The sequence below is a fragment of the Fistularia commersonii genome, chromosome 8 (assembly GCF_037954325.1).
Source record: "Fistularia commersonii isolate RoL2024-O1a breed Wild chromosome 8, RoL_Fcom_v1.0, whole genome shotgun sequence".
NCBI classification, from domain to species: Eukaryota; Metazoa; Chordata; class Actinopteri; order Syngnathiformes; family Fistulariidae; genus Fistularia; species Fistularia commersonii.
Genome location: NC_141291.1, coordinates 13,044,799 through 13,068,756, shown reverse-complemented (window position 1 = coordinate 13,068,756; position 23,958 = coordinate 13,044,799). Strand labels below are relative to the sequence as shown.

At 39.8% G+C, this 23,958-nt stretch overlaps 3 protein-coding genes across 4 annotated transcripts in view; 2 read left to right on the top strand and 1 right to left on the bottom strand.

Annotated features, from left to right (window-relative positions):
* Positions 1-15,465, top strand: part of kcnb2b (potassium voltage-gated channel subfamily B member 2b) — an 85,338-nt gene extending 69,873 nt beyond the window's left edge. For both annotated transcript variants that reach the window (XM_086151248.1, XM_086151249.1), the window contains exon 3: positions 9,565-15,465. In XM_086151248.1, coding sequence (XP_086007374.1) covers positions 9,565-11,544 — 1,980 coding nt within the window. In that variant the 3' untranslated portion in view covers positions 11,545-15,465. The remainder of the gene's footprint in view (positions 1-9,564) is intronic.
* Positions 15,466-16,816: 1,351 nt separating this feature from the next.
* terf1 (telomeric repeat binding factor (NIMA-interacting) 1) lies at positions 16,817-20,468 on the top strand. Its single transcript, XM_086151243.1, has 9 exons — positions 16,817-16,980; positions 17,257-17,352; positions 17,466-17,590; positions 17,708-17,794; positions 17,872-18,021; positions 18,847-18,965; positions 19,167-19,255; positions 19,369-19,448; positions 19,581-20,468. The coding sequence occupies exons 1-9, from the start codon at positions 16,830-16,832 to the stop codon at positions 19,737-19,739; spliced, it is 1,056 nt and encodes a 351-aa protein (XP_086007369.1). The 5' UTR covers positions 16,817-16,829; the 3' UTR covers positions 19,740-20,468.
* sbspon (somatomedin B and thrombospondin type 1 domain containing) lies at positions 18,417-23,572 on the bottom strand. Its single transcript, XM_086151244.1, has 5 exons — positions 23,018-23,572; positions 22,135-22,329; positions 21,556-21,634; positions 20,871-21,047; positions 18,417-20,740 (listed from the first exon to the last, which is right to left on the bottom strand). Exons 1-5 carry the CDS (start codon positions 23,241-23,243, stop codon positions 20,623-20,625), a joined length of 795 nt encoding a protein of 264 aa, XP_086007370.1. The 5' UTR covers positions 23,244-23,572; the 3' UTR covers positions 18,417-20,622.
* Positions 23,573-23,958: the final 386 nt, after the last annotated feature.

Genomic DNA, 23,958 nt, shown 5'->3' with positions numbered 1-23,958 from the left:
TTGCAAAAAGGATGGAACTGGCTGTATTGAACACTATTTTTCCTGAAAAGTCCGGAACATAGGGTCACCTATAAGAGCAGAGGTAGGAGCACGCAGGTAGACTACATCTTGTATTAACAAGGTAACCTGAAAGAGATCAGTGACTGCAAAGTAGCTGTAGGTGAGAGCGTAACCAGACAGCATAGGATGGTGGTTTGTAGGATGACTCTGGTTACAGGGAAGATCAAGAGGAAAAAGGCCGAGCAGAGACAAAGTGGTGGAAGCTGAAAAGGGGGGGGAGTTATATGGTTTTCAGTGGGGAGTTGAGAAAGGGTCTGGGTGGTCAGGGGGAGCTTCCAGATGATTGGACCACAACAGCTAGTGTTATCAGGGAGACAAGTAGGAGAGTACTTGGTGTGTCATCTAGAAGGAAAGTAGATAAGGAGACTTGAAATGTTGGTGAAATGAGGAAGTGCAGGAGTATATACAGAGAAAGCACTTACCAAAGAAGAAGTGGGACACTGAGAGTACTGAAGAGAACAGACAGGAGTACAGGGAGATACAATGTAAGGTAAAGATTGAGGTAGCAAAGGGCAAACAAAGGGTGTATGATGACCTTTATGCTCAGTTGGACAGCAAGGAGGGAGAGAATGATTTATTTATATACAGGTTGGTGAAACAGAGAGATAAAGATAGAGAGGATGTATAACAGGTCTGGGTGATAAAGGATAGAGAGGGAAATGTATTGACAGATGCTAGAATAGTGTTGGGACGGTGGAAAGAGTACTTTGAAGAGCTGATGAATGTGGAAAATGAAAGAGAGGCAAGGGTAGAAGAGGTGACAATTGTAGACCACAAAGTAGCACAGATTAGGAAAAGTGAAATGAGGAAGGCATTGATGAGGATGAAGAGTCGAAAGGCAGTGGGTCCTGATGATATACCTGTAGAGGTGTAGAAATGTCAAGGAGAGGCAGCAGTAGAGTTCTTGACTAGATCCTTCAACAGGATTTTAGAGAGTGAGAAGACGCCTGAAGAATGGAGACAAAGTGTGATGGTGCCTATTTTTAAGAATAAGAGGGATGTGCAGAATTGCGGCACCTAGAGGGATAAAGTTGATGAGCCATACAAAGAAGGTATGGGAAAGAGTAGTGGAAACTGGACTGAGAGCAGAAGTCAGCATTTGTGAACAGCAGTATCGCTCAGTTCTTAGTACTCTGTACTACAGATGCAGTATTTGCTTTGAGAATGCTAATAGGGAAGTACAGAGAAGGCCAGAGGGAGCTGCATTGTGTTTTTGTAGACCTAGAAAAAAGCATATGACAGTGTGCCAAGAGAGGAACTCTGGTGTTGAATGAGGAAATCTGGAGTGGCCAAGAAGTATGTTAGATTGGTGCAGGACATGTATGACTGAGATGACTGAGATGAGAAGACTGAGATGGTTGGGTCATGTACAGAGGAGGAATTGTGAATATATGGGTAGACGGATTGCCAGGCAGGAGGTCTCAAGGAAGAAAAAAGAGAAGATTTATGGACGTAGTGAGAGAGGATAAGGATGAAGGTAGTTGGTGTGAGGGAGGAGGATACAGAGAATAGGTTTAGATAGAGAGGGTTTATTCACTGTGGCGACCCCTGAAGGAAAAAGATGAAAGAAGAAGAAGTGGTTGAAAAACAGAGGTTGACAATTACAAGGAATTCTGATGGACTGTCATTTAGTGCAGATTTCTATAAATTTGGCAACTGAGGAGATACATTGAGTTTTGTTTATTTCCCATTGGGGTTATATATTTTTTTTTATTACAGTGAATTATATATGTATCATGAATCAGTTGTATTTTAAGAATGATATTTCTATCGTAATTTTGTAATTTTACAGTTGTGACATTAAAATAATTTAACTTTTTGCCATGGGGATAGTTGTTCACTTGTTTAATCTGCTTTGTCTTTTATTGGCCCATGGTTTTAGGAAGAAGGGGTGAAGATGGCAATGAAAAGTGGACTGTTTACAGAGGAAGGACAGAGAAAAAGATAAAGGAGATTTGGGATTAGATATTTTATGAGGTGTTCACCCCCCTAAGATGATAATTGGTACATTTTCTTAAAAAAAATGTTTGATTTTCAGTTTTTAATAGCATCATAGTCTGTGACGCAGTTTGAATGACTTTCCTCACTGCCCGTCCTTTGAAGGTTGGCCTCAGCAGGAGCCACTTTGACATCAAACTCTTAATTCTGAAGAGTGCTGAGTATTACTTTCTAGAAATAGCACTACCGCAATTGTAGGATTTTTTTATAGACTGAGGGGGTATTGTTAAAATGCAATCATATCTGGCCTGAACTCTATACGAGGCATGGAAATGTGAGCATGGACACAAGGCCTGTGTTACAGGATATGCAGTAAGTTGGACCAAGCATTAGTCAGCTATCTATATCACAGAATCCATTCAAATTTAAATACATTGACTAATAACTTGATCGCTAAGTTACTCTCTCAAGGATTGGTCTGGATATAGCCTTGCCACCTTGTAGCATGAAGTTTAACATATACCTCACTGATGACTTATGACTGTAAATTTGACTTTTTTCATTATTGGGAAATAGCATATACATATATATATCAAAATAAAAAGCCTAAAGTCCAGCAAACTATCTCCATCTGTAATTGTTCAATTGTGTTTTATTTACCTTGGAAATCAAATTTACTTTTACTCTTTACTTTTTCTATTTGTTGTAATGAAACAAAAAAGGGTATATTTTAGGTAAAGTTCACTATTATCCACCTGATTTTACTTTGTCAAGTCCGAGACACTAAAAAGACTTTTTGCTATTTTCCAGGTGTTATTTTCCCAATCATCTCTCTGTAAGCAGAATTTGAAATCTGCCTGCACATTACTGAACACTCACAAGCATGTTTGTATAAAAAAAGTGATGTACATTTAATCAAAAGGTTTTGTCACAAACTCTTTCCTTTTTTCCCTTTTTTTCTTTTTTGATGTTTGCCTCACACCACCATATTGCAATCGAACATCACAAAAGGAGGTGGACTCCCATATTGTCTCAGGCAGCTCTGAGGGGCACGTTTCCCCTTACAATGTTATTGTAACAATGAATTATAGAGGTGTAATGGGATTCCAGAGAACACCAAAAGAGGCAACAGTTATTGCAATATCTCCACTATTATGATATACCATGTATGACATTTATCCTATTAGAACAGATATGTCACTCAAAGAAATCCTGAGCTGTAATGGAGCCCCCACATGCTGGCACATGACTGTGTTGCCTGATCTAAGAAGGCATGATTGTGTGACTGGCCTGATGGATGAAGGCACTCTATAAATATTTGATACTCTGCTGTATACCAGCCACTTTCGTCCCTGCATCGACAAAAGAGGAACACAAACATATATCACTGCAGTGTAATTTAAATAAAGTCTGGACTACATTTAAGAAGGAGTTATGTGCGTGCTATTTGCAGGAAGAAGAAGAAATCAGAACAGAATTAAATGTTCAAAAGACACATATCAAGAGAATCAGAGTCAGAAATGCTTTATTGGTGCCGGAGGAAATGTGTGCATTGTGGTGATACCTCTCTATCATGTGTTTTTCCTGTGATTTATTTCCAGTAAGATTGCGACTAAATGATAATCGGTCCTTTATTCAATGTCCACCCTCATGCTGTCATCACATCCAACCAGTTTACTCTGCTAAATGACCTCTAACACCCGTAAAGAACATCCATTGCAACAAATCTTTATACACACTTTAGCTTGTTTTGGACAAGCTTAGTTTTGGCTGGTTACACGATTTGAGTTTGAGCAAAGAGCAGAAATAGACAGAAAAAAATACAGTAGCAGACTTGTCATTAGGGGGTTGGACTGTGGATTCACTCTGTATATCAAGTTGGTTTAGACCCTGAGGACCCCTGCTGCTGTTTGCCTCCAGCAAGGATAGAATCATAGTCCTGCGTGATAGTTTGGCACCTTTTATGGATGTCACATACATAGCTGTGTGCTTTAAAGGAACATCAATCAGAAAAATAGGCAATATGCAGGGTTTGTCCCTCACCCTGATCTTCAGACACCTCACTGAGATTGACCCTGAAAATGTAACTTTAATCACATCATGCCAATATTCCTGAGTAAGGGTGCCAAACACAGTTGGACACAAAATATGATCTGGCTCACCGATGACAAATTGAATTGTCTTTGATACAATATGGTGATGCTGCATTATGCCAAGACGAATGGGTTATATCTATTGCAATTATTAACTACCGAGTGCTGCAGAGATATGGATGGCTCATTTTCCTTTTGAAATAATAAGACTTCATTACAATGTACTAAACTCCCAGTTGCCTGGTGGACACAGTAGTCTTTCTTTTGCAAGGTTTTGTTAAAAAGCTGAAAAAATAAATATATAACAATCAATTAAAAAAGGACTGTGGACATATTTTAATTGCACAAATATTGTCAATCTTTCAAGAATTTTTATTGGAAACATTTTTACCCCACTGTTTTATGAATAATCCAGGCCACAGATATGTCTTTAGAACTCAGGTTCAAAAAATAAATGATTGTAGCATCAATCCAAACCTCTTTTAAATTTGGAGGAGCCAGGAGGTAAAAGCGAGCGTCCAACAATCAGGATCCTTTACTGCTTTCACTCTTTTGTTCTCTCTGATTATCCTGGAAGTGGGCCATAAAAAGCCACTTATAAGCAGAATTTGTGAGGGAATAGATGGAAGGGTTGGGGTACTTCACTTTTGTTGATCCCTCTCTAAGGGAGCATGTATTAGAGTCATACCCTAACAATCCTGTGACTTATAAATCTCTCTTTAAGTATCTTTACTTGGGTTCTTAATAATACCCTATTTGGCTCAGTGTCATCATTAATAAGAGTAAGAGCTCACTAACACAATTTGTGTACATTTAGAAGTTAAACTTTGCCATCCCACTACTTCTAAACATACTGAAACCATTGGGCTGAATACTGATAAGGAATTGCTCACTGGCATATCAATTTGGCACAATACCTCATTAATTTACCAATCCTTTTATTGCATGGTTACAAAGCATTGTGTAACCATGCAATCCACATTGTAATGGGGTCATCAGAGTGCCTGAGCTACAGACTCAGAAGATGAAATACCACAAACAACTCCCGGGATCGATCAGATTACCATAGCGATAATCACCGAGATTGATTCTGCACCTAAAGATTATCATACCTGTGAAACGGCTCCATTTGTTCAACACGAATTGATGGCGAGAGTGGGGGTTGGAGATGGAGGTCAGTTGGTACGTCAGAGGTGAATCAAGGCCTGTGTGAGCTTTTGAGCTGAGGGATCAATAGGAGCTCACTGGGCTTGGCTCAGTGGTTATGATGTGACAACAAAATCACTAGCCTACCTCAGGCAGGCAGAAGGGCTACTGTCATGGAGCAGGATATTTTTTCTTCTTCACGACATCCGTCCCCCGTCAGAGCAGGGAGGATGTTGTTAGACGAGTGATATGGACAGATGAAGTGTCGCAATTAGTGGTGTGTAACTGTTCGCTATAACGCAAGGATGTCACCAATACGAGTGGAGTTTGTGTTCTGCATTGCTGTGGACAAATAACTCAAAGACGAGGGCAAAGGTGATTATTAGGTTTTCAAGAGTGCTTGTAGAGACGACAACTGGCTCAAGATGGAAATCAAGAGAGGTTCAGAGGGAAAGCTCAAGAGAGCACTTAACCCTGTGTCTCCTGTTTCTCCTCTGCGTCAACTTCACACTTCCAGTTCGGCGCTCCCAGCGGCTCTCATACCACCATGAAGTGAAACTGAGAGGGTGTATGTGGGTGGTGGAAACACCTTTACTCTCTTTATAAACCACTGATATCACCCTACATTACTGCTTACCCCTTTAATGACACTATTTTTCACAGTGTCCCTCTAGGAAATGACCCAGCTATTTTTTGTGGGGACGGTCAGGATTTATTTTCACGGTATATTTTATTATGTGCTCAGGGGTAAAACTTAAGTATTAGGGAAAATCCTCAAAGAATTGAATAAAATAAGATTCTTAATACCCAACTGCCATCCCAGTTCATAAATTGTAAATCTCTGAATCTAGCCGCTTCACTGATTCCCACAGTACAGTCATGCAATAGATAGTAGAGGAGCCAGAAGAGTCACGCACAAGGAAAGCGTGCCATATATCGCCTAATCATCTGATGATGTTGCCCTTCTGTCTAAGCCAATCAAGTCTCATGACTAGCCTGGCCATGACCTGACTGTGGCATCCTGTGGGTAAATCCTTCTTAAGAACAGGGACATTGAAATGGAAAGAGACATAGATAGGATGCTTGAGAATGGGTTTGAAAACATGTTGTATTCTGTTTTGTTTACTCTCTGGGTTTTCTGGTGAAATCCCTATTACTCTTACCCTCATGCAATAGATTTGTATGTAGCCTAGTGGTCAGCTAGAATTGATTAGTGAGGTAAAACTATCAGGGTACTAGTGGCATTTTAATCCCAGTTGCCCTAATCTTTGAACTACTGTTCGGAGATTAGATCCACAGATTTAAACATCCTGACTCATATCTTTTATTTCCTGTAGCTGTTGGCTTTTCACCTTTGGGTCATGCCTGGTTCAGCTGCCACAGTCAGGAGGTTCTACTTCATTTCAATACACAATTTATAACATTTTATGCTACACTTAGTGCCACCAGCAATGCAAATAAGGGGCAAAGAAGACTTCATCCAAGTAACTGATCTTCTTAACAACTCCCACTCAATTACAGTAGGTTAATGCAAGCCACCTCATGATTGCACATTCCCACACTCAAATGATATTTGCTGGTGTCCATGGGCAGAGATACATGAGTGTCGATGAAGGTGAGCTCATATAAGTGAGGGCCATATAAGAGAGCATTAATCACCATGCCTGTGCATGAGTCTGTCTCCATTTGTCTTTGGAGTTCTCAAACTTTGAAAGGGACCTGTGATTGCAATGTTGTGGACAGACAATCACAGATCGCTTTTGGAGCTTTTAATGTACATTTTGGGAAATCAAAAGAAGAAAAAAAGAATTCACCTCTTGGGACCGTCTGCGTTCGCTCATATTTTCACAGATTCTGTTTATTTACCGCTGATTAAACTAAATGAAACTGAACCATATGATTGTGCCACAGTATAAACTATACTATTTTTTCACTGACGCAATGCCAAAATGTTCCGCAGCAGGAACACAGGCAAAGGTCATTTGATGAAGTAGCTTGGCTTCAGGAAGTGAGCGTCAAATGAGATTGCCAAACTGTCCAGTGGTATGGCTGCAATCTGCATCCTTATTGTGACTCTGCAGTCTTCCAGGCACAGGTTGCTTTACTTAGCAACTAATAGGTTTAACCTAAGCAGCACCAGTAATCATTTAGTGATAACACTTCCTCTGCTGAGCCATGACACCCCTTGTTTCCTTTCACCGTCAGTAGGCTTTATTTTTTTGCTGTCTCATTTCTTCTGGAGGATTGTTTTTTTCATTGTTAAAAACGTGTTGTTTTTTTATTCGTTAAAGTCCTGAAAGCGAGAACAGCAAGAGGCTAATTGTCAAGGAGGCTGCACCCTGAACCATTCTGTCCAATGAATTATTGTCAATATTTTTGTATTAATTTTCAGTCTCGCAGGGTATGCTTCTTGTTCTGTATTCAACCAGCAGCAAATAGTCAGATAATCAGTGTGGTCTGTAATTTAATGTGGTTTGTAATTAGTATTCAGAGTGCCTTGGTTTCATTCTCTTGACTGAAACTCTTCAATCTCTGCTCATTATACTGTAATGAGTTTTATAATGCTCAGGTAATGGGGAAGAACTCACGAAAAATAGCGTCGATTTTTTCCATGCACTGGGTGTTTTAGGGTACTTAAAGAAATAGCTCATTTAAAAGTGAAACTTCCGATGACTTCAAGTATATTCTAATCTATCCTATTTTCTGTTTTTTCATATCGACACGTCTACTTTTTTCTAAGGAACATACAAAATCAGTCATTTTAGTTTAAGGTTAGAAAAACAGCTTTCTCTCTACAAGGTGATGAATAGATAAACTCATTTTGAGCTATTGTGTTCATCTGTACTCTAGTAACACAGACTTCTCATCTTTATGAGTTTAGAGACAGTTGACTTTTGGCAAAGGGACCTTGACTAATCCCAGCAGCATTACAAAGAGTTTTACAGTATGTCTGTTTTGAGGGCAGGGCAAGGATGAAGTAGGGAGCGGTACATCAGGAGAGCACAGACTGCTACATTAAATTCATCTCATATTCAACCATTACATGGCATTCAACTATTACCTTCCAAAAATTTTGACTTTCATTTAGTAGTAGGACATATGACACATGAACTAGAATATTATAAGGGAGACAGTGAGTAAGTTTACAAAGGTAAATATATCATGATCAGTAATAAATGGTTGTATTTGGTATACTGAATAATCTTGTGCTGTTCCATCCTGTTTGTAGGGGTTTTTGAAGGTCATGTAGATCAAACTGGAAATTATATTATTGTTGTACATCTCAAAAGACCATCCATAATGGGAACTTTCATTATTCTTTCATAGTTTCTGAGGTTAGTAGCAGCCATGTGTGTAGTATTATGTAAACTTGCATTAAATCCATAATTGTAACACAAGAGTCCCTCAATTCAAACTTCCCTGTTAATGGTTATAATGTATATTTATTCATCATTAAGAAATATCATTGGATTTCAGTATCATTCTTTCAACATTGTAATATGTTGACATCTTCAGCATCCTTAGTGAAACCATAAGGACGGCAATCCGTTGTTGTCTCTTTTAGGCGTCTCCAAGCAATTCAAATGAAGGATTACTTCTTCCCAACATATTTGATATAAAAGAAGTAGACACTAAAAATTGGAAACTAATGAGGGAAGGATAACTGCTGTTTGGAACTGCATTTGTTTTTATCAGGGTGAGTGAATAATTGTGTGATAGTGAATTATAAATTGTTTCCAACAGATGGAGCTAAATCTTTCTTTCCACCTGTTTTTTCCTTCATTACTTTTGATTAGATCTCTCTCTCTCCCTCTCTCTCTCTCTCTCTCTCTCTCTCTCTCTCTCTCTCTCTCTCTCTCTCTCTCTCTCTCTCTCTCTCTTTCACACACACACACACACACATACAAATATAGACTCTAATTTCAAAAATAGATATTTTGGCCTAGTTATTTTGTGTGCTATAAATTGAAATCTTTAAAAACCTTCTATGTGAGTCTGTATTTATTTAAAGCCCTGACTTTTCTCTTTCATTCCATGTTGCTAATTTATTTTTCTTTTTCAAACCCCAGTGCTTTTTTAGCAGACATTCACCCATTTGATTCATAGGCACATTTATCATGTAACACATATCACGCCTTGATTAACCAAGACAAATGATATTCTCTCAAATGTTATTACTCATTTGTATATGGGTAGATATTTGTATTAAATTCTGTACATTTAGAACATTTTCAGTTTACTACTGATGATAACAAAAGGACTTTTACCAAATAGTGATTTATTATGTCATCCTTCTAATGCTGCATACTTTTTCTTTCCCTTCCAGATTTTGGCTATCATATCAATCCTGTTCATCGTCCTCTCAACAATTGCTCTGTCTCTCAACACCTTACCAGAGCTTCAGGTCACAGATGAGTTTGGACAGGCAAATGACAACCCTCAGCTGGCCCACGTCGAGGCTGTTTGTATTGCCTGGTTCACCATGGAGTACCTACTTCGCTTCCTCTCCTCACCTAACAAGTGGAAGTTCTTCAAAGGCCCACTAAATGTCATTGACTTGTTGGCCATCCTGCCATACTATGTTACCATCTTCCTGACTGAGTCCAACAAGAGCGTTCTGCAGTTCCAAAATGTCCGTCGGGTGGTGCAGATATTCAGGATCATGAGAATACTGAGGATCCTGAAGTTGGCAAGGCACTCCACCGGGCTCCAGTCTCTCGGATTCACATTAAGAAGAAGTTATAATGAACTGGGGTTGCTTATTTTATTTCTTGCAATGGGCATAATGATATTTTCCAGCTTGGTATTTTTTGCTGAAAAGGATGAAGATGCCACCAAATTTACAAGTATTCCTGCCTCGTTTTGGTGGGCCACCATTACTATGACTACAGTGGGCTATGGGGACATTTACCCACAAACGTTGCTCGGAAAAATAGTTGGTGGCCTCTGTTGCATTGCAGGAGTGTTGGTTATTGCTCTACCAATCCCCATTATCGTCAACAACTTCTCTGAGTTCTATAAGGAGCAAAAGAGACAAGAGAAGGCAATTAAGAGGAGAGAGGCACTAGAGAGAGCCAAGAGAAATGGCAGTATTGTGTCCATGAACTTAAAAGATGCCTTTGCCCGCAGTATGGAATTAATGGATGTGGTGGTAGAGAAAGGAGACGATAAAGCTTCCCTGGACAACCATCTGTCCCCAAGTCGCTGGGGCGGCTCCACCGGGCACACCACCTCAGAAACTAACTTAAAGTACCCAGACAACCGAAATCCGGAGTCTCTTTCGCAAAGTTCTCCTCAACACATAACCATCACTACCACTGGAAGTCCCCAGTGGACTAGTCGAACGCCACAGCACCTCAATGCTAGAAAACTGGAGGAGATGTACAACCAGATGACTAAGTCACAGTCCTTCACCAACCTCAACACCACCAGCTCAATGAGCACTCTCAGCACAACCATGACTGCCCCTGTCTCACCGAAGAAAGGTCTAAGCCCTGAATCCACATTAAAAGAGGAAGTGGAGCTGGAGATGACAGAGGTGAACTCGTCCTCAGCAGAAAACTTTGTCAGGTGCTCAGAGGACCCAACAAAACAGGACTTTAACTCAGGTGAGGAACAAGCTGGCCCATGTCAGATCAGACACCCCAGGGCCCCCCCTTTTCTCGATCTGAAACAACTGAAAGCTGGTGAGGACCAGCGCTCTCTGGACATAATCAAAGAGGGCGCCTATGAATCTGTCAACTCCAGGGACCCCTCTGAGCTCTACATAGAGGAAGGGGAGAGTTTTAACAGTGCTGAGGAGAATATACAAAGCTCTCTAAGAGAGACAAACCCTCTTCAAATGAAGGAGTTAAAGGTCAACTCTGCCAAAACAGATGAAGGCCCACCTACACCACCCAGCACTACATCCCCTTGTGACATAAGCTCCAGCATCCTGGAAGACGAGTCCCCAGAGGGAGAGACCTCACCACTCATCCCCAGCTCACAGGAGCGACTTACAGCCACATACGCCTGCCCCTTGTCACCCAAGAGGTTGGTGGTAGACACTCCACCTGGTGATGATGATCAGTCTGTTGAGAACCATGAGGAAAAGCATCTGATGGAGGTGGCTGGTGCTCCGATTGCACCCATGTCACCCAAGACAGCAGCACAAAATTGCAGCCAAGGTGCAGTTGGGGTAGGCGAGGAGGTCAGTGCTGACAGTAACCAAAGTGGACATAAAGCTGAGAACCACATGTTTACGTCTGATATCCACCTGATACCTGGGGATGGCAGCCTCTCTCCAACCTGTGAAACCAGCATGTGACTGCAAGAGAAACTTGCAGGACAACCGAAGGACAGCAGACCCAGTTCAACCTCAGCCTGGAATATGGGAGTATCCAAAAAAATGTAAAAAAAAAGGAAGGGGGGGGGGGGGACTACCAGTAGTATTGAAAGATATTTTTGCATGGCATGGCAAGTCCTTTTTACTTGTGTTGTTGTGTATTGCTGAAAAAGGGACTGCAGAGCTTTGTGCAGATCTAAGAGTGAGTCCGGGACAAGAAGGAAGTCATCAACTGATGCGGTCATTCGGCCATTCTAATGTACATAATGGAAGCCTCCTTTTTTTTAGCAAAAGATGGAAATGCACAGAGACGTATCTGTAAAAAGCATGCATTTAAAATGACTGAGATTTTACGGTGCTTACTTTGCTGAAAGCGCTCCACTGTAAATAGTAGGACATGTAAGGCAATGACAATGCACAGGATGGCATACAAAAACTGTCACTAATGGTACAGTTATTTGCAATGTGGAAGGAGAAGTTAATGAGAAAGCTCTTACCTGGCTGTTGCATCGTAGCGAACTATCAAAAAAAAAACATTAAAAAACAAACAAAAAAACATATCATTACCTTTTGTGGAAATGCAAAGTGTTCCTATGACAACCCTGTAATGTTTTATGTGTGAAAAAAGGTGTACGAACTGTAACATTAAGATTATTGATTTAATTTTCATAACAACTGTTGAGGTTTCTGTTGAGCATCCGATTATTAATATTCAATTGAATGACTGTGGGTGTAAAGGTCAATTACACCTGGATCCTACTACTGTAATGCACATACACCTGTAGTTGCCAGTATGTAACCAGTAAGGAACTGTCAGAAACTATAGCTTCCGGAAAATATCATCAGGATTCAGGAGTAAGTACGAGGCTTCCGGTGTCATCTGGGGCTCCCGATTTAACTATTTGATTCCATCCAAAATTACAGAGCTCAATCTCATTTACTCTGCAATACATTTACATCTAAAAGTAGTTTCAAGATTAAAATGCAAAATTAGTAGGTGTAGATTGGTTGTAGACAAAACCAACCATAGTTAGGAGAAATTTCATAAGATGGAAATAAGGCTAGTCAATAATTAACCTCAGTAGATCTGGTCATAAATAGTAATATATGCTTTACAATGTAATTATCTATTTTGGCAATTCAAAAGAATGGTCTGCCACAAGAAAATGACAATATTCCTTCTGATATTGATGGACCAAAACAAGCACACTGACAAGCTTTCATCTATCTCAGTTGCATAGCAACATATATAATATGTATAATGACATCACAATGTTATTTTGATTTTGCCATCCTAATAGTTTTAACTCCTTGATATTCATTGTCCTATCCTCATCACCCTTGACATTTGTTCCAAGCGACTACAAGTTTATCTGATCCTGTTGATAAATTTGAGCTATTTTTTTTTTCTTTTTGTTTCGTTGTTTATGCTGTTGTTGATGTTGTTCGTTTTTTTGTTTTTTCACACACCCATAGTGTCTTGGACTGTAATTTATTGTGTTTTTTTTTTTTGTGAACAAAAGAGAAAACTTCATTCAAACTTAAACCCAAAGGAATTTTTGTTCTTGTCTTTTTCTTGCTTGTTTTTTACTGACTGAAAATATCTGTTGTATGTTGCCTTTGATTCCAATTTACTGCTGGAATATTTGTTTATTCTTTTAGCATGTCACTTCGCTGAGTGTAAAGTAGTGCGCTTGCAGAAGCCACAGAATGAACCAGAATGGTACTGAGTGGACGTCCTTGTTGTTGTTATATTTTTGTTATCATGTTTTAATGTTCTCACAGAAAGGTGTGGAATGTGCAATACCGCATACTGCAATCTATGCAGGCCAAGAATTGTGGCACTTTATTTTCTGTCCTTGGAATTTGTAAGTGTACAGGCAGAAACTACTTGTATTTTTCAAATGTTATATCTTTAATATGAGGCAAAACAGTATTACAATTACAAGAAACTTACAGTAATGCAAAGGAGAATTAAAAATTTTGCTTTTTAATACTATATGGCTTGCATATTCTGTCAGGTACCTTAATGACAGATATTAATGATCTCAAATTTGAATATTTGTGGGAAAAGGGATCCAAATTGACCACCTGGGCCTTTTTTATTGCTGTTAGATACACATAGAAATCTAACAAATGTCTGTGGATGATGTAATCTAATTCAAATGGCCACACGCAAAGAGTTTTATGTTTTTGTGAATCAACGTTGAGAATGATTCTATTTTTTCTAAACCAAAATGGAGCACGACCACAATTTCCTGCCACATGGTGGTTGAAATGATGCGTGCCTTTTCATAACAATGCTGATTATGAGAAGGTAGCAAGTCATTTTGCTTTGTTCATATAGCACTGTACAGAAATTCTAATTTTATAGGTGAAATCAGGTCTTTATGTAATAGATACAAGTAATGTTATTGAGTTCTCAGGATTTCTATAACTCTGATGTTTAATTGGATAGATTCTGTTTTTTCTTGAACACCTAATGTCAAGTCTGTACTTTTTGAAAGGTGATGTTGTCAAATCCACATTCATGTCTTGGCTCCTCAAATAAGGAGTGGCAATATTTCTCCCTCCTCCTGGGTAATCTGTGTAACACATTCAGTAGCCAACCCCATCAGTCATCAATGAAGGAGAAGGGAGCACTAACAAAAAGACAGAAGTCGGAAATAGGAAGACAGAAACACATACAGGGTAGAACGAGGGAGAGGAGCATTTCTAATTGACACAGGCAACAAGAGTTTGCTGTCCATCTGAGAATTTCACACACTGAAACCACTGAGTGCTCAAATCCCTGCAGCTTCAAAGGTTCCAACCTCCTGGTGTGCCCTCAGGAACAGCAGTCAATGGGGGAAATTGAAAAGTACAAGAGTCGATAAAATGCAAAAACTGTTCACTTTACAGTTACAGGATATCTCTAATCAGTTTTGGCCATATTTCTGTTTGTCTGTGTACACACCGTTTACCCAGACCAGCATGAACTGATGAATTAACCTTTCATGTGAAATGATTGATCCCTTAATAATTACAGAGTTTCAAATTTGTTGGTACTTTCAAAAGTAAAGTGTGGGGTAAATGATCATCGTTGTTTTCAATTAGCTTTTTTTCCATATTTTTTAAAGGACAGTTAGATTATCACCTCACAGCGCAATTCTCTACCTTAATGTTAAAATCAACATGTTACCTTCATCCTTTGTTTTAGTTAACATGTCAATGTTAGCCTTCAGTAATCCTTCATTGTGACAGATAGGTTAGAAAACCATGGAATTTGGATTGTTCTGCTATATTCCCTTTGAAAGATGTTTGTTTGAGTCCTGAAATGAAATATGTGAGTTGACAAGAAAAGGACTGTGCTCTCGTTGTCTCACATTGACATTACCATCTGTTATACTGTGCGAAGTGGAAAGGTTGTGTCTTTATTTTCTCTGAGAGAATTAGTATTGTCCTTGTCATTCATACCAACTTACCAAACCTTTCTCCCAAAAAACGCATAATGTCGCATCTTTCCTCTTTTGTCTTTGTGTTATATGCTTATTTTATCTGTCCATATTTGGAGAACAGTATCATTAGACATGAACTACAGACTGTTTCTGTACAAAGCAACATCTTGTATGCACGTCCAAGCAATTATGTGACCACAGAACACTTTGTTATGGTACATGTATGTCAACATTTCTGTAGAGCATTGTTCCCCATTACGTCTATTAGCATATGCAGAGTAACAAATAAATGTGTATATAACTGATGTGTGTGTTATCAAATCTACAAATAAGACAGTGTTTGACTTTATTATCAAATCATTTTGGTTAATTACTCTTGTCAACAAGACAGTGAAACTATGAGGAATCCACACTCAGAGAGTTTTTTCTAAGCCCACTTGAAACTGGCATTTGATTGTCCCCATTGCCCTAATTGCTAATTGACTCTGGAACAAGTTCATGGGAAAAAAAAAATTAGAGGAAATGAGGGTGGAAAATAAGCCATTTATGTCAACAGGATTTTTTTAAAAAACAGCATCAGTCATAACATGAATAATGACTCATTTCCATTCCAATATTAATATCCACTAGTCATGACAGTGACACAATACCCAACCCCTGAAACAGTACCTCAATGGATTTCTGCCTTTTTTTAAATGAAAACTGACTACTTATATACATAAAAAATATATCATAAATTAAATATAATTCAATATTAAACATGATATAATAAAATCAAATATGAATTAAGTTAAATATAATTTAAATAATATTAATAAGAATGTATATATATGTATAAATATATGGTTCAATTCTGACAAGGGAACCTTTCTGTGTGGAGTTTGCATGGTCTCCGTGTCTGCGTGGGTTTCCTCCAGGTTCTCCGGTTTCCTCCCACAGTCCAAAAACATGAAGGTTAATTGGAAAAAATTGGGAACATTGCCTAGAATGAATGAGTGAGTGAATGGTTATTTGTCTATATATGTGGCCCCGCGATTGAGTGCAGGATAAGCAGAAGAAGATGGGTGGATGGATATACATATTGTCGTGGGTCACGAATGTTGTGGTTTATGTTGATGCTTGTCTTCTGTGTGATTTAGGGGTTGCTGGGAATTTTGTGGGTGTGGTTGTGGGTGTGCAATGACTTCTGTTTTTTTTTTACCTGGAATTGGGCAGAAACAGATAGTTGTATTGCAGGCTTGTGTGGCGTGGCTGTGGCCAACCACAGCTATTGCTCATTAAACAGACGTTTTACCATCACCCGGGTGTTTCCCTGACTAAAACGCTACAATATCTGTATATAGATGTATATGTAACGAAATATATATGAATAATACATTTGGTGTCTAAACTGTACATCAGGCCTGGGCATTTTTTAGCCCGTGGGCCACATCCGGCCCATTTCTCTTTTTTATCCAGCTCACCAAACTATTTTCTTTAAATATTTGAATAAGTATTTTCAATCAATAATGAATTTAGAAACTTTATTTTTTGTGGATGATTACATACACAATAATGTCGACACATTTATATGATCAAGAATGGTTATAAAGTTGACATAAAATGCCAAAACAATTATATTGCAATTTTCATACAAAAAATGCATAAAGTGCATGAAAAATAAATAAGAATTGTGGCCCGCCAGCCAAAACAATTGCCGATCCCTACTGCACATGTAGTTCTTCTTCCGTGACGCTTGAGGGCGCTGGAACGAAGCGAAAACCCGATACCGACGAAGAAATTTTGAATTTAACGCTCGATCCCGTCGTGGTGAGAGCAACGGACGTAAACATGGCGAAAAATGGCGAAGAAAACGTTTCACTCCGTCGAGTGACAACTGTTGCTTCTGGTTGGATGCTAGACTTTGCTTTTCTTCGCGTGTGTCGATGTTTTAAGGAAGGTGATCTGGAGGAGTTCACAAAGATGATTTCACTTTACGAGTGTAAGTCCTTCAAAACCAATATGCCGTGAGCTAACGTAGCTGTCCTTGACTTCTCTCGAGTCATTTAGCAAGCCTTTCGAGGGCAATAAAAAATGATGAGCTAGTTTGATTTGACTCCAAGAACTTCATTCACCAAAAGTTCTGAGGTGATGCAGTACAGCATCGTATTATGTCAGTCAAAAGAAATGAAAACTGTATCACGGACGATATTTTGTCATTCTACCTTTTTTTTCCAATTTATTTTTAAGAGGCTGTGTCTTCTGTTTACATCCCCAGCCCTTAGTCGGACTTTCTCCCATGCAGCACGCATTTGCCCAGAGAAAGGGCAAATTTGCGCCTTCCTCCATCGAATCATGCACGGAAAGGATTTGGGTGTGCTGGACTTTTGGTTTTATTTCTTATTTTACCTCTTTATCCTGCCTTTTGAGTGAAATTCGAAACATATTAGTGACGTATTACAAGAATACTATCCTGATGTCAACCAGATTCTGACTTGGAGAAGGACGATAATGTGATGCCCCTTGTGTCTGCTGCGAAAATATGGTCAGACCTGAAAAAAAGTGTGGCAGATGACATGTTTAAAAATATCGAAGTTCTTCTGCTTGCCCAGGTAATTTTTTGATTTTCAGAGCTTGAATGAACAGATATGAGCCCTTAGATTGACTGGTTTAAAACTAATACTGCATAGTTCTGATCGCATTGTGTGATAAGTTTCTCCATTTGTCAGTCAGTGGTGGTGTGCCTGGAAAATGGCAGAAGATCCACAGGTTTCTCCGTTCTCAAGTGGTTTGAAGATAACCTTGAGCTCCCGAAGGTCTCTATTCTCATTACTGGCTCTTCTATCTAATTATCTTGTGATTTTGCTGGCTGATCACTGCAATTTTTCTACAGAGCTTGGGACCCAAGCTGAAAACAATAATATCACAGAGTGATACATACCATCCATTTCTCATGAACTTCAGCTTCAGCCGACTGCTTGAAGAAGTGCAGTCATACGTGGACGATTTTCTGGGGAAGAATCCCTCCGACTATCTTTTCAAGGTACAGTGTATAATTAATTAATTGTGTGGCGCAGAGGTTGCAAAACGACTAGAAACAACACCAGACACCGCAGAATCTGGCACAGCAGGGTATCCTTATCTCGAATGGCAGTCAATCTGTCTGTATATAAAATGTACTATACACACACACACACACGTCATATACAGTTTCTTCAAAATTTTCATGTTCATATCTGCTCCATTTTGACAGAACTAGATGTTTTTCATAAACGTCAGTTGTTTAAGATTAGATTATTGTCGGTTTTGGTAGAGGGGTTATTTTAGATTGATATTTCAAAATGTCTCTAAGACAAGAAATATAAAGCACAAATGCTATTAGAAGTAGCGTTCTTCAGACAGTGACCACAAAATGACCATCAACTCCTACACCCCTGCTTTGGTGAAAGGTGAGTTTATTTGCAAAATATTGAGAGACAAATTTCTAATGTCAAGCTGTCCCACATGTACGGACTTGTTCGGCTGTGCTTTTGTCTTGTTGAGTAATGATGTCTTTGCCAGCTGAGGGTTCTTTGGTGACACAATCAGTCATATCTAATTGATCATTTATCATGAAATAAGTTGGAAGGGCAAACATCTACATTCGGCACAGCCCTCCTGAGAGTCTTAACAGACTCGCTTATTCATGAATTTTTTGGAGACGATTTACATGATCAAAAATGACCAAGGTCAACCTCAGAAGGATCTTGTATTGAAAAGCAACATTTGTTTTTTTGACATCCCAGCAACTTTTTTGTGAAAGCTGTGCTCTTAGTATCCAATTTAGTGTTCATAATCACAGTTTGTATATAAATTTGTTTTGTTTTAGGCAGCCACGGAGGCAGTCCAGCAGTCACATAGTGATGACACTGTTGAGGACACAGCGATACTGGAAACCTCGGGAAATTATAAGAAATCAAGAAATCAAGATAATCAAGAAAATTCAAAGTAGGAAAATACTTTGACCAATCCTGCGATTGTAACTGTTTGATCATGAACTCTTTTATATTCTGATTTCTATTATAAACAATGTACTTTTACATTTTTACCCCAACAGAACCCTATATTACATATTCAGAAGGTTTTTACAATGAATAAAATATAATCTTTCAATTATAATAATGATATACATTTTTTGCATATCTGCAGAATGAAGCGGAAACTTCTGTCCATCAAAATAACTGATGTATGGAAAGGTGACGAAAAATCTCCAATCACCAGCAAAATTTCAAGACGTGGTACGTTTGTCATTTTTTTGTGCTTTAGGTGTTCCGATTATCATGTAAATTATAGTTGAAAAATGTATGTGGATATACTAATTCTTTCTGGGTATTTGCTTCTAATTGGAAAGAACAAAAACAAAAAAATGCACAACCTGAGTCCTCACAGTGGGCAAACACCACACAAATCAAGACAAGGAAACGTTATCAGGTAAGTTGAACTTAAGTGATAATTTGGACTTATGTAGAATTTAACTTAGTGAGAGATCAAAATCCTATCTCCAAAATAGTGTTTTGATCTTTTATTTATTTATTTATTTATTTATTTATTAATTACATTTAGAAATGGACACCAATGCTGGACAAGAGACTCAAGGACGGCGTCAGACATCATGGTGTTGGGAAGTGGTCTCGAATTTTACTGGACTTTGACTTTGAAGGACGTACTGGCACCATGCTCAAAGACCGCTGGAGAGTTTTAATGCGGCCATATGAACCATGAGGTCCGCTGAAGAACACTTTGAGCTATGCATCAGCTAAACTATATGGTGACATAAGGTCCTTGTTGGGTAGGAGAGATACATTCATGTTAGATCCTATGATCATCCAAAATGGGGTAGTTTTAATCCTCTCCATTGGGTCTGAAACCGTGATAAACTTGTCTTGTATTTTTCTGCCACTTTGCAAAGACGGACCAAAGGCCCAAGAGGGCACACTATACAAAACCACATAATCTTTGGTGAAAGAGAATCCCAGAATTTTTTAAGAAATTACCAAAAAAGTTATGTTTTTACAAGATGTCTTCATTTGCAAGAATTTTCTTACATTGGATAGGTGATGTCTGCCATACAAGCAAGCTGTTGTTGTGCTGAAACATTGTCTTCAGCCTTTGGTCACTGCTTGTCAAAATTCAACCTGCTCCATTTGCTTTAACAAATCCATCGCACAGCAGAACTATCCAATACAGTTCGATGCTGATTGTTTTTTGGCAGGACTGTAGTTGATATTTGGAAACTGCTTGACTTGTTACATGAATTTAAACTGACCAAAACATCTCATTTAATTTCCATGGGCATGGCACAAATATGCCTTGAAAAAGCTCAAGATATAATCTTGTTTGTAGGCCCAATGCATTCATCTATAGGCTTACAAGTTAAACCCTAAATTGAAGGGTTTTTTTATCATGTCAGATTTTTTTTGTTGCTTGCAGACGTAATACTTCAGAGGTTTTCTTACACTTTCGTTTACTAAACCTTGATAAAATTGATTGTCAGCTGCAACAATCATATGGCTGCCGCACAAACTGCTCATATGGCTAATTCAAAATCTATGTGTCCATTGTCTTGAGTTGCGGAGGCCTGTGGTTTGGTGGACAGTTGTGTGCATCAGATGAAGACAAAGCTGTGTTGTCGAGGGCAGTCACACTGTTGCGTTTTCCGAATCTTCTTCCATGTGCCGCTGCACTGTGGGTTCCCCACGGCCTGCCAGTGGAGCACAGCATCTCTGCAACACAGTCAGAGCCACAGTGTCAATCCATAGCTTCAGACATCCTAGTCTGCTACAGAACAGGTCATTGTTTCTGTGATTTATGTATTTATCCCTCATGGCTGATAGAGTATAAGAGGGTTTGTACTTGTCTGACTGCTGACCATCCCCTTGGCATCTCCTGCTGTTGTTTTTCATGGCGGGCGGTTCGCATGCTACACACACTTTAAACCCCTCTGTGATGTATTGCATCCAGACTGTGTGCGGTCGGTTCTCCACTGTACAGTAAGGAGTCCGTGACTGTAGTGTGAATTCCACACAGAACCTGAGAGGAAGAGGACACAGTTGAGAAAGGTCAGCAGTTGCTTCTTTAATATTAAGACTGAATCGAGAATCAGCTGGAGCAAATAATAAACCCATCATATGTGACTTATTTGATCGATGAACTTAAATAAAGACCATAAGCTCTGCTAGAAACAGTGATGTGAGAAGGGACTACTACTCATTTTGGCTCCTAAAAGTGCACATGCTTTTACCCCCCACCTTTGTTTGCTTTTAAGTTACTGATTCTTATTTCAAATGGCTGCAGTCAGTCTCATTACAGCACATTTATTGGCCTGCGGACATACTTCCAGGTGAGCAAACATCCCTCATGTAAACTGAGGAAACATTCAGCTGTTCTACCTCAAGAATGTTTTTGTGTTGCATAATAATCAGCCAAAAGGAGAATATTCACCCAAAGCGCTCGTGAACTTTTCAACTCGTGCATTTAATGATACCTGAGGTCATGAATGGTTTTGTGGTACTTTTAAGGCGCTCTGTATGAAACCTACCCAGGATCTAGGGGGTTTCCATAGCTATCGTGCTTTGGCCTCCCTTTACTGAACTCCATGCTGGCGATAAACGCAGGGCCTGGCAGGAGAAAACATGTTCGTTTCACATTTTAAATGTTGAATATTTTAAGATCCCATTCACATGTGTCATGATTAATAAAGATACTTGTAATTTTTGTATTTTGCAGACAAATGATATATAAGATATAGCGTTTATTGATTCTGAAGTAGGGGCATTCTGTTGTCGCAGCAGCAATTCTCTAGAATTCACAGCACTTTCTAAAATATCTGTACCCTTTCAGTTACTAATGACTATCCTTACAGGTCATTGTTTTTCTCCTAATACTCCTAACGAGTGTTACTGCAGAAACAGAAAAAAAATACAACTAAGACAGGCTGGGAAAAGTTGATTATTGGTATGGTTTGGCGTGTGATAGTGACTTAACTGTTGCCCAGATGTTATAAGAAGACAAAAAGGATGCTATTCTTCATGAAATACTGTTATAATCTTTGAAATCCAATAGACTCCTCCCTTATTGAAAATGGTAATATCTAAGAATACCCAAATGAAAATTGTACCTGACTCTTGTCCGCAGTGAACCCCCATGTGGTCTCTGTACTCCCTGCAGCCCGCCCGTTGCTCCACACCGGGGCAAGCCTCTCCACTGTTGCTGGCCTGCCGCTCTATGTGACGCACACGAACGCGCACAGATGGCGTGCAGGGTTTGGCGCAGCCGCTCCAAAAACTCCACGCACTCACAGAACAGTCCTGAGCTGGATTTGAAATGTATTATCACTCATGCAGAAATGTTAAATACAAAGAAGTATTGGGAGTCATCGACCCTTGTAATGACTCCCTCGCATCACAGTAAGAATAAATAAATCCCTACATCCTTTGAAAGCATGCTTGTAATTTTCCTCTGAAAGTGTGTAACGGCTTCAGATCAATGAAGAATCGATTGTGCCTTGTATAATTAAGAGTATCCTGTTGTACTTAAAGTAGTGTGAGAGCCCACTAGTCCTGCTGTTTTCTTTGCCTTTCCGTACAAATTCTAACGCTTTGCTGTATTAAGCACGCCAATATAGGAGCTACTGTTCTCTAACGCGTATTAAGTGCGCCCTGGTTGTCTGACTGGAACTGCAATTACTAAAAACCGATCGACAGAATCACATTCTTCAAATATTTGTACTAATACCATTATGTGAGCCGGTTGACTGTAATGGGGTTAGTCACAGCCCAGTGGGAAATAGTGAGGAACCTCTCACCTCGATCTGTTTATGACACCCAAACTAGCCTGGATCAGAGTAAAACTTGCTCTTCTGTCAAACGAACGGATGCAGGAGAATCTGCAGGTGTTGGCTGACGCTGGTATTATATTCGCAGGTGTGGGCAAAAAGTTAAAACTAACTACGATTGTGAGACATTCACACCTAAGAGTTGTGCCTTCTATCCACTCCTCACCTGGACACTCTGTAACATAGTCAAAACAGCAATCCTTGGTCCTGACGCACTCCTCGTCACAGAAGCATTTTCCATACACAAGGTCCATCCTCCAGTCAGTGGTGGCACAATTCAGGTCTCTGCCACGGCAGCACGTCCCTGAACAACCCCCAGACACTGAGAACTTCTTTCCCCAAACAGAAAAAAGCAGTGCCAAAATGGCAAACTCCACAGTGGATCCCATCATAAGTGAAACAAAGAGGGGATCAGGTCTGGGATTCGACCTTTGGTTGCCCCCGGTAAGTACGTTACCGCTGTAATTTCTATTTTTCCCTCTTCTCTCCCCCCCTTCTCCCCCACAACCTGGTGCTACTCTACTTCTGTCATGATGGTGATAGAGGGGAGGTTGGAATCCCCGTCCAGTCGACTCAATCCAAACTTCTCTCTGCCATAGGAATCCCTCGTGACCTTGAATTCTTGCGTGCGTCTCCAGGGTGTGCGTCCTCCGTTTCCCTCCAGAGACAGTTCTAGAGTGACCCACGGTCCAGCACACCCCGGCTCCGACCAGACAGTCTCTCCCATACTGTGTTTACCTCTGAGCTTGTGTTTGTACTCCCATCTGGGCGCCACCCTCTGGGCAATCCCAAGCAGGAGGAGACAATGAGGACAGGGAGGGGTGAGCCGCTTGACATTTCCCCTACTGCACCTGGTTTAACTCCTCTTCATTTACCTTGATTTCAATCTTTCTCACCGCCCCCCACCTCCACAGAATTGCTCTGACAATGATGCCACTTTTGCCAACCACTCTCCGCCTCTCCAGATCTGAGCTCCAGAGGAAAGCGAGGAATGTGAGCAATTGGCTGGACTCCAGGTGATTGTGCCACAGGGGCACCGTGCACTGTGAAACCACCCTCTACGTTTCACTTCTGTCTCTTTGTCCGTTTTCTTGAACATTTTCTGGT